Source organism: Labrus bergylta, chromosome 8 (genome assembly GCF_963930695.1).
Source record: "Labrus bergylta chromosome 8, fLabBer1.1, whole genome shotgun sequence".
Classification (NCBI taxonomy): Eukaryota; Metazoa; Chordata; class Actinopteri; order Labriformes; family Labridae; genus Labrus; species Labrus bergylta.
Window position 1 is genome coordinate 18,503,498 of NC_089202.1, and position 10,640 is coordinate 18,514,137.

The 10,640-nt window shown below is 39.6% G+C and overlaps 1 protein-coding gene across 1 annotated transcript; it reads right to left on the reverse strand.

The window, feature by feature from the left end:
• Positions 1-1,531: 1,531 nt before the first annotated feature.
• hamp (hepcidin antimicrobial peptide) lies at positions 1,532-2,883 on the reverse strand. Its single transcript, XM_020633544.3, has 3 exons — positions 2,576-2,883; positions 2,398-2,475; positions 1,532-2,241 (listed from the first exon to the last, which is right to left on the reverse strand). Exons 1-3 carry the CDS (start codon positions 2,660-2,662, stop codon positions 2,134-2,136), a joined length of 273 nt encoding a protein of 90 aa, XP_020489200.1. The 5' UTR covers positions 2,663-2,883; the 3' UTR covers positions 1,532-2,133.
• Positions 2,884-10,640: the final 7,757 nt, after the last annotated feature.

The window sequence follows — 10,640 nt, forward strand, 5'->3', positions numbered from 1 at the left end:
AAGAGAACAAACTTCATGGTTTGTGTATGGAAGTGATAAGGAATTCTAATCATTTGGAACATTTTGCATAAATATCAAAACAACATTCATCAGGTGTTCCTCCCCCTTCACAATCACAGTTCAAAAGACCTTAAGAGTTCATGACAAGAACACTCAGAGCAGCATATTAGGTTGTAGCATTTATGTGTCAACTCATTTGTAAATGAATTCAGATTACAGACATGTGATGTGACTCTATAAAAAAATGTCAATGCTGATTTTAGTTCCACTTCGGTTTCAAAATGTTCTTCACTATTGAAAGGAAGACATTGAAAAACAAACAAGATGAACAAATTGGACACTCAAGAACACAGTCCTTCACATTTCTCTCAGTTTGAATAGTCTGTGTGAGATATGTAGAGGAAGAATTCAGAGTTTCTTCGGGCAGTGAGCTTATTTTTTATTTAGCTCTGACATTGCCACAACTTCAGATTCACACTCACGCTCAAACTATTACACCCACATCATTTCTCTGCCCAATAAAAAGAGAGCTACAGTATGAAAACAAAGAAAAACCTGCTTGAGATCTTAAAATAACTGCTCCTTAAAAAAAACACTTCATGCATCACTTTAAAATCTTGGCATCAAAAAGAGATAACAGGAATGTTACCCTGACTCGCGTACAACCCCTTCATTATCTGCACTAAAACAAATATTGACTCACTGATGATCCCATCTTAAAAAGTAAGGTTACATGCCTGTTATTTCTGGGAGCAACCATCCAAATGTGGCAGTACAGGAAAAAAAAAAAGATTTTCAATTGATTACCCAGAGAGGGAATTCGATATTTGCCACCCGCCGCCTTGGTTAAAGCACCGCATGAACTCCTAAATCACAATCCTGTTTCTTTTCTCTAGTTTTCCAAAGATTTGCCCGGGTACGGTGGGAAACATCACAGTCACTGGGGTGGAACAGTGAGAGCTACATGTTGGAGTTGCCTTAGTATTTCTCACAAGTGGTAACTGAGCAAGCAGAGGGCAAACTGTCAATACTGGTAATCTGATAACTCCAGTAACCTCTTTTAGTTTCCTATAGCATGCTTTACTCAGAAGGGAAACCTCTGTGGCATCAAGTTAGACAGAGTACATAATGAGTAGCTAGATTTCTGTTCATTTGCTACACAGGTCTGTTTAAGCTTTCTATCTTTGTCACACCGAGTGATATTGTATAATAATAATCAAGTTGAGCTTATCTATGCTCTATATTGTAAACCCATATTAACCTCTGGGAATATGAAATGTATAACTCTCTGCATGGGCACCGCTGGATCCTTCATAGGGATAGATTGGAATTTTTGAAATGAGGATGTTTGAGGTACTTGTAAATGGTTACTGTATATTAGCCACTGAAGATGTTGGTCAGCTCAGACCCTTCATTGGTACATTCACGCTGCATACTTTTGCTAATTTTTTGAGGACCCCAACTTAGAAATTCAGTGGTCTAGACCCACCACCGGCTCCTCCATGAGAGATCACGACCCAAATTTCTGATATCTTACAACCAATCAGATTTATTTAATGAAACATTGTGCAGTAGACGTTACAGAACAAGGGATAGAGGCAAGAAACTGAACAAATCAAACAGTGCTTTGAAGACTTTTTGACCCCATTTTTATCCCAGCTACACATTTTTGACCCACTGAAAATGGCGAAGCAGCGGTCTAGATGATAATATTAATTGTATTAATCAGCTAAAACCCATTCAGAAAAAGCTCATTTTTTTAACAATCAAACAAATATTAGTGCACCTGCTTCAAATGTTCATTATTTATTCAACACCAAGTAAACTAGTAGACTTCATTTAAAAGAACAAGAAATATTCACATCAGAATTGTTTTTAAGAAACAAATGTACGCATCATTGAGCTTACAAAAAGACTCACAGGGTGAAAATATTAAAACATACTAAATAAATACAAAGAATAGCTCTACATATTTCCAAGTGCTCTTCCATGATTCATAAAAAAAAAAAAAAAAGATACTTAACAGTGTAAGCACAGGCAATGCATGAAGAAAGAGGTCAAGGAATGTGTATTTCTTGGAAGGAGACCAAAAAGCGTAATAAATTAATATTTCTTTGTTTTTTGCGGGAATCGCTAGAACCTGCAGCAGAAACCGCAGCCGTTGTAGGCCTTGCAGCATTTGCAGCAATAGCGGCACAGGGAGAGGTGGCTCTGACGCTTCTGCCTTGTGTGACTTGGCATCTGTGTGAAAGACAAAGAGAGATGAGCAAGGTGTTCTTCTTCAGCACTCAATCCACACATTGAGAGCACCCGGGTACTCCACGGGGAAAACACATCCACTTAAATTTTAATTTGCTCAAGGTAATTGGCCTAATTCATTCAGTCAATTGAACATACCATCCACGATTCCATTGACATTTCTTGATGTGCCGCAACTGGAGTGTCATTGCTCCCTGCCTCCTCCAGCTCTCGCACCTGTTAATGAATTATGCACATTTAGGAGACACTTCTAAGCATCGTAACAAAACATTTGTGGCTAATAAGCAAATGAGGTGAGTTTAAGTCAAATTCTTACCTCGCTGAATGGGAGGGCAGAGCTCTCAAGAATGCAAATAAAGGCGAGCACGAGTGTCACTGCAACTGCAATGCTGAATGCCTTCATTTTAGCAAAGTGGTGTAGTTATTAAATCCTTTTGAAGATTAGAGTTGATAGGTCTTTTTTCTCATGGGTATCAGGACACCGAGGAACACCACTATGTCTTCTGGTAATTCTTCAGCTCCAGTGATGGATGGCGGCTGTCTGGGCAAGTGGATTTCTTCAGATCTTCTGTTGACCCTTTGTCAGCCCTTTGGAGTCCCTCTGCTGTCTGCTGGTCGAGTATGCAGAGCGATCTGATATTTATTCACCCCCGGGGCTCTGTGTTGCCTCATCACGCTGGGAGGCCCGGCCCATTCCTGGCAGCAGTTACCTAACTCCTGTCAGGAAAGTTTTGACCTCCTCATTACTGCTCCTTATAGTGCTGCAACACTTGGGGAAATTCTCTGATCTATTTTTGATTGTGGGCCTCACTGTCTGTTCAGCAATTTCAAATCATCTATGAACTTTTCAATTAAATTACTTTCCAAAGACGGAACACATAATTCCACACATGAACAAGCTGCCGCTGCTGCTGGAGACCATCATTTAAACAATTCTTGAGAGTAATCTGTATTCAGTATTGATGCGGCGCTTAACACTCGAAGAGATTTATCTAGAAATGGGACTTTTCCTGGCACGAGCTGAGGGGGAAAAGAAAGCACTAGGGATTCCCACAGAAAAGGCCAAGACTGCACGGGTCAGTCCGTTGCACGGCTGACTGAGCTGCACTTGTTTCGACCCACGAAATCCTTCAGTGAGGAGAGAGCGAGCCTCTTTGGAATATCCATTGCTCCGTCTAAAGGATGTAATTACAACCTCTCAAATGGAATAATTAGCCCCTCGTTTTCAGCACATTCAGTTTCTGCATAATACACAAGAACCTGCAGTTGAACCAAATTAAATCCCTTTGAGAGCAGTGGAATAGTAGCCAGGATTAAAGCCCTCTGTTTGAGGGTCAAGGTATTTTAATCGGCACAAGTTAAAGATGAATATTTTGTAATTCGATAAGATTCATTTTGTCAGGACATCAAATAATTGCATTGTTCAAAGTGTTTTATCTGAATATCACAACTACTGCATGTACATGTCATGATTTATCTTCCTATATAATTTTTTTTTAATATTTAATCATCTCTACCCAAAAAAGGTTATGGTTCAGTTGGTTTTTGTTTGTCTGATGGTCACTTTGAATGGCAGCAGGATTACAGAATTTTCCCGATATTAAGAGAAGAAGTATATAAAATTGGTGAAGGAATACCAGATTACATTGTGTACCAGATCCAGACTACACTTCCAAATATGCAATAATGGCTTCTAAAATATGGAATCTGACTAGATCAAGCAAAGCGCTTTCTTGTTGATATTCATTTTTATTAAAGACTTTTTGATAAATTTGATAAATCTCTATGATTCAATTTTCATCTTGAGCTTTTTCACACATGTACTCCTGAAAATGTTTGGATCATTTCACGACAGCCCGCCCCTGAAATCTTCCAGAGTCGGTTATCAAATATATTATGATAATAATAAAGACCGTTTTGCCCTTTATTGAAATGCTACATATAGTTGGATGTGTTCACAGTATCAACCAATAAGTGGAAGAGAACATACAGGACAGCCGAAAAGAGTATGAACCTGTATATGGTATTATGTAAGAGTTATGTATGGGAATTCAGACAAAGGACAAATGCTTTAGTTGGATTAAAACATCTATACAGATTTCCTGTGAACAACTAATCATAGGCCCATAAAAATGACAGAAGATTTGAGTCTAAATATTTGTAATTTCAGGGAAATGGGTGGACTAAATCGTTAACATTTCATGGAAAAAACAAATCTCTAAATTTGAAAGAACATTTTTCTCCCTGTTATCTGTGAAGCAGTGATAAACACCTTAAGATTTATTAACCTGCCAGCGTAAAAAAAAAAACTTCCACAACGACATCAGGCTGTGAATAAATACACAAATCAATACTGGTGGAAATGAAATAACAAAAAAAGCCAAAAGAAAGGTACAAACTGATAAACAGTGGACCGAGTCTGCTGATAAAATCAGGGGCCATTTGAATTCTCATTAAACCTTCAAAGTGAGTGTAAATTGCTCGTGCTGACTCAATTAGAGAAAACAACATGTAGAGGGAGTCCTGCGTCAGTCTGTCTCCTTCTCTGATAACCCTGCCGGCCCGCGTGCTTACTTTGGGTGACCACAATGTCAAAGTCAACAAATACAATCATGAATGGCTCCACAATTGTTGGAATGTACCCAAAGTGTTCTAATATGAAGGAGTGCATCACATTTTCTTCACTTAATGTGCATGTGCTTTTGTGTTCCGCTGTGACTGAGGGACAGAAAAGGGGTTTCCAGTCCACTATTTGAACAAGTACATGGAGTCCACTCATGATAAACACATTTTGTTTTCATGTTTCACTCGCCATGACTCAGCTCGTGAGAAATCAGAATAGGACTCGTGTTGACTGCACCAGGATAATAATATTCGACGAGGTTCTCAGTGAATGTCTGATAATGTCAGGGAGAAGAAACTGACAAGTACAGGTGAGAAAACATTCTAAAAAGAGAAAAAACAACGCACACATTTGGGTTTTCCAGGCCTGTGTCCACAGAGCATGCGTGTTTACTCACAACTATCAGCGGGGATCTTCTAGCCAAACAAACTAGGCACCAGCCCGGCGGACAGATTCACCTCGACAGGCGCCACTCTACCTTTTCTCAGGGCATTGCACCCGTCTGTCCCTGTTGCATCATCCCCCTCTGTCCCCCCTTCTCTTGGTCCATGCCTGCTTTATATGGAGCTGCAAGACTATCCCCAAATTCAACTCATCATCAGTCAGTATGTCTCCTACAAAGCACGCCAAACACAACACACCTGATCCCCCAAAACACAGCCAGACAGACGCCTCAACTATTTACTAGTCTCAACTCAAAACTAGGGCAGGGTAGAACCCGCGTTGGGAAAGCATAAAGGCATCAACTTGTAAATAAACATGGGAACATTTAATAGTCATGACCTCTGTTCATGTTCTGCTCCTGTTTAGTAGGTGTAATGTCAGTTTTAAGCCTCAAGGGGCAGTGTTGAGCTCTGGTTAATGGGTGTCACACTTTCAGAATGGGGGAATTTCCCAGTTAGTCAGGGATTAGAGGCATGTGGTAATGTATTACTGGAACTTCTGAATTATTTTTGAACTGTGCTATTCATGAATGAGCCCCAGTTCCCTCAAAATGGATAGTGAAAAGATTAAACCATTATTACATTGATGCTTTAAATGTTAATGCTGCTTGAACTCCTTTATAGTAAAGAGAGTTGAGAAAAACAATAAAAACATGACAAGGCAAAATACAGTTTAAAGCGACAGAACCTTCAATGAAAAGATGGGCTTAGTTTCAAAATGTTTCTTAAATTCTCTGTTTTTTGGTTTTGTTTAGAGGTCTTATACAGCATGACTTATGAACAGTAAACTTTTTTGTAAAAAAAAACCAAACAAACAGCAAACAGTGTATGAAAAACAAATCAGAGATGGCATAAAACAGAAAGCAGCTATTGTGACAGCTTGCAGCTTTATGGAAGAGTGCAGAGACGGCTGTTTTGCTCATTCTCTTCATGTTTGATCCAAAGCAGAAATATGAGTCGAGTGCACAATTTGAAGTATGATAATGCAGTGGATACATCTTGTCGGAATAAAAGCACACCTGGGTTTGTCTGCATTCAACTGAGAGGATTTGCTTGTTAATGTTTTTATGAATAATTGAAACCTCAGTCTTCTAGTGGAGTGTTTTTTTTTTTTTTTTTTTTATTATTGGGATTTTTGCACCACTGCATTGCTTTATTACCTAGAAGCTGTTAAACCAAAAAAAAAAAATTAAAACCAGTTTGAGCATTGGTTAGTCAGGTTGATATATCTGGCTTTAACAAATGCAGACCAGACCACACTGGGGAAAATAAGTGCAGCTAAAATGAATCTATCAAGTGTGCCTGGAGCTGAAACAAAATAAAAATGATCTTCAAGGGCGAGAATTCTCTGTATTATTATATACTTGGTTCTGATTGGTCGATTAATCATCGGAACTGTCATCTTTCCATCGATAGATCACTCTTGTGAAGAAGAACAAACCTTTACTAAGAAAAGCAGACAGTTGGGACTCAGCTCTTCTCACAGACTCTGGAGGATGAACTCTAATCCATATCAATCTGAAAGAAGTCCGGTCAGTTTGACGTCGGTCTGTTTACCGTGAGAAAGGAAAAGAGGATCTACACAATCGTACCGGCATTCTACAAAACCTAAGATGACACATGAAGTAAACACAGAACAGAAGGTGTTGTGAGATACGGCTGTGTTTTTAAAGACCGCTAAACACAGGAAGCCAACTTTTGATTTCCTTTTGAAGAGAGATTTTCTCAGGGTGGGGTTTGAAGGAGTAGTTGTTCTTCTATGAATGAACCTCAATCTTTCTTATCCATCTTCTTATTCGTAAACCTCAGTCTTTTTCTGGGTGATTATCCATAAAATCGTTGTGATTGGCTGCTCCCAATGATTTGTTGATGCACGTGTTCGGTTGAAAGTTCACCCCATCGACTGTACTGTTCTAACAGATGATGATGACTGACTCACAGGTATTCTGTTTAGCTGTACTCTCCATAGACTGACTTGGGGAAAAAACAAGTTAGCGTTCGGAAAAAAGGCATGTGTGGCAAAGGGGAGTGGTATTTGCGTCAATTGTGTGATTCTCACGTTCAATGCAAAAGAGTTGAGAGGAAGCCCTGGTTGAATGTTTCAAAAAATGTCAACACACTCTGAAATGACGGGGCAGAAAAGCTCAGTCAGTCGCTGCACTGATTCATGATCTCCCTTCACCTCGTCTCACTTCGGGATGAGAGGAAATGTCTAAGTTTAATATGAGTGATAACAACTTTTAAGGAAGGCTACAAAGGTTACTATTGCTATGGAAGCAGGAATAACTGTAGTTTCCAACGGTATATTTAGTGGAAGAAATTAATCATTTTTAAATCAATAAAGAAAGTGTAATAAGCGGGATATTGTATAGTGAGCAGACCCCTAACATGTTACATGAAAGCCTAATATAAGGAATGGTTTCTGGGAGTTTTTGTTTTGTGGTTGTTTTTGTGTCAGTTTGTTCAGTGAATCTGAGTCATTGGATCCTAATGGATTTTTTCCATTCGCTTCCAGCTGCTGCAGATGAGGTTTTAACAGCCTGGGAAAGTTGTTAAAACGGTTGTGTATTGGCACAGCCATTTTTCAACCACTGTTAAGTGTTATCAGGTTGTCGTTTAGTGCAGCAACCATTTTTATGAACCAAACAGACCTTAATGAAAGTATTTAAGAAGTTATGGATGATACAAACAGGAATTTTAGATCTTCTTTTGACAATTCTATTCAATTAAGATTGAAGACTAATCAGAAACTTCCCCATCCACTGCTTCTTCCTATAGTTGAATCTGAAGCTTGTGCAGTATAAAGTTTAGATACAACAACAACAACAAAAATCGCTCTAAGGTGGAGTCGAACTTGTCGTTCAATGTATGCAAACAGAATTTGTCTGTCAGTTTGATCAAAATACCGTATAATCCAAATCCTATGGCTGCTGGAGAAAAGCAAAATAAAACTCTCTGAGCTCATTCCAATCCCCTGTCTCTTGACAGCAGCAGAATACATCCCTTTGTGCCGATACCGCCATTATGAGTGAGACAGGAGCTGTGTAGTTATTAATGTAGGCCCAAGGAAGACGAGAGACGGAGTGGTATACAAGGCATTGTATGTCAGATGGAATAAGACTCTTTCTGTCAGGCGCTTTCAACAAATAACAACTTGGAAGACAGAGAGAGAGAGAGAGAGGGAGAGAGAGAGAGAGAGAGAGAGAGAGAGAGAGAGAGAGAGAGAGAAGGGGGGATGGATGTGTAAAAGGCAGAGACAGCAGACAATACCTGCTCCTGACAGCTCCAAAAGCACAAAGGTAAGAGGAGCCTGCAGGACATTAAAGTGAGGCTTTCCAGCAGCATGTGTTGGCCAGCATGAGTTCAGGTAAAATCAGTCAGCCGTGTTCTTTGGTAGAAGTGCCTAAACACAAATTAAAAAAGGGGGTTTCCACCCTTACATAAAGGGTTTTACAGCAGGGGGCTTTGTCCTGCCCTCCAGGCAAAAGTGGAACCTGACATTTTTTTGCTAAGAACTGGCCAGAAATGAAACGCTTTTTCAAATCCATTTGGTATATAAATTCTAGCTTTAACAGTTCTTTGCTCAAAGCAGGAGACTTTTACCTTTTCCGTTTAATTCATCAATTAAAGCCCCTGTGAGGACGTTTGTGTTTGAGTTGATTTTGGCGACCCCTGAACCTTTTTTTTTTTTATCTTTATGCTGATGTTGTCCTGTACATGTAGTGATTTATTCAACACAGAAACTCTTCCTGCTTCCTTTGAACGGTCAAACGTATCACTCGCTGTGAATCTGTGCTGTGGAAAATGTAAATAAAGGCCTTTTTCTGAAGCATGCTGTAACTTCATCTGACATTTACCCTCAAAAGCGGTTTCAGGAATTAAAAATCTTTTCATAGAAATAATCAGTCTTTTCCTTTGTGGTCTTGTTAGCGTTTGTTGATCACATAGAGGCACCAGTTTACCAGTGTTTCATGGCCGGTTAAAAACTCCTCTCCGGGGCTTTAATTTTGAGGAAATTATCTGCACTTAAGAGGAAAAAAGATAAAAAACCTGAACACTCTTCAGTATCCCACGTCTGTTATTTTTTAGACTTCTTTTACAAACTGATTTCCGTTAACTGTTAACTCTGCATGCCTTTCTTTGGAGAGATCTTACAGGCACACAGTGACAGACAGACAGGCAGAGTACGTATGTCCCAATCAGGGACGTTTGTGGGATCAGAGATCAGCCACCTCAAACAGAGCCAGGGACAAACAGACGCCTGCCTGGCTACCTTTGAGTGTGTGTGGGCGTGCGTGCGTGGGCGTGCGCGCGCGTGTGTGTGTGTGTGTGTGTGTGTGTGTGTGTGTGTTTGTTTGAATGGCAGCTGACAAGACTGGAGACACTGAGGGAGTGACAAGACAAAAAAAGAGGCAAATCCAGCACATAGCGTCATTCAAACGAATACTGGTTGAATACAAGTCTTTAAATAGATTTCGTATTCCAGTGAGCATTTTGAAGATTATCTAAATCATGGCTGCTTCCTCTTAAGGAACAGCAGAATGATGCTTAAAAGCCTCGGCCTGCAGAGTCAAAACCAATCTCACTGAGGGCTTAGATACGCCTTTTATCATCATTGATCTTCTTCACCCCAAGGTGCCCTCTGTGTGTTCTAACTACTTACTGGTTTCAATTTAACCAGTTGGGTTGATCAATCGATTGAACTAAAGAGTTCTCCAAGGTCACATAATCCTCCAAGTGAGTTGCTTTTTTGAATAGAAGATGCCCTAAAATTTGACTTCTGCAAAATCAGTAAACCGTTAAATTGCACAAGCCCGAGTGGAAATTGTGCACAAACTGGTCAAACCAATGACCTCTCCTGTCAGGACATGTATGTACATATAGATCTTTTTTTTTTATTTTTTTTTTAAAGAGGGTCGTCTAAACTTGGTCAAGAACCAATATGGGGGCTAATCTCAGATAGCCAACGTCTATTCTGTTTGTTCATCAGGATTAGACGACATCATAATAGTCTTTCCCAATCTCTTACGTTACTGAAAACATGAACCCTGCTGATGCTAAAAAGTTGTATTAGAAAGAGAAACACTACTTGCAATAATACTTGTTTCTAAACACCAAAATTCAGCACTAATGAGCTAAACTGTAAATGAAGGCTTATGAGCCATATTTCACACAAATCCATCACGGCTTAGAAGACATCCTGCGAGATAACAGACAGTAATACACAAGGTTCTGTAAACAGACATGAAGTTTTTTTTCCCTATATGTTTAAGGTCTGAAGAAGCACACTGAGCCACAGACAGAGTCCATAAAGG

Bases quoted from the DNA above. Each gene is read 5' to 3' on its own strand.
- hamp (XM_020633544.3), bottom strand. From the start codon at position 2,662: ATGAAGGCATTCAGCATTGCAGTTGCAGTGACACTCGTGCTCGCCTTT. The intron at 2,476-2,575 runs GTAAGAATTTGA...ATTCATTAACAG, and splicing joins CTGCCCTCCCATTCAGCGAG to GTGCGAGAGCTGGAGGAGGC. The intron at 2,242-2,397 runs GTATGTTCAATT...TCTTTCACACAG, and splicing joins TGTCAATGGAATCGTGGATG to ATGCCAAGTCACACAAGGCA.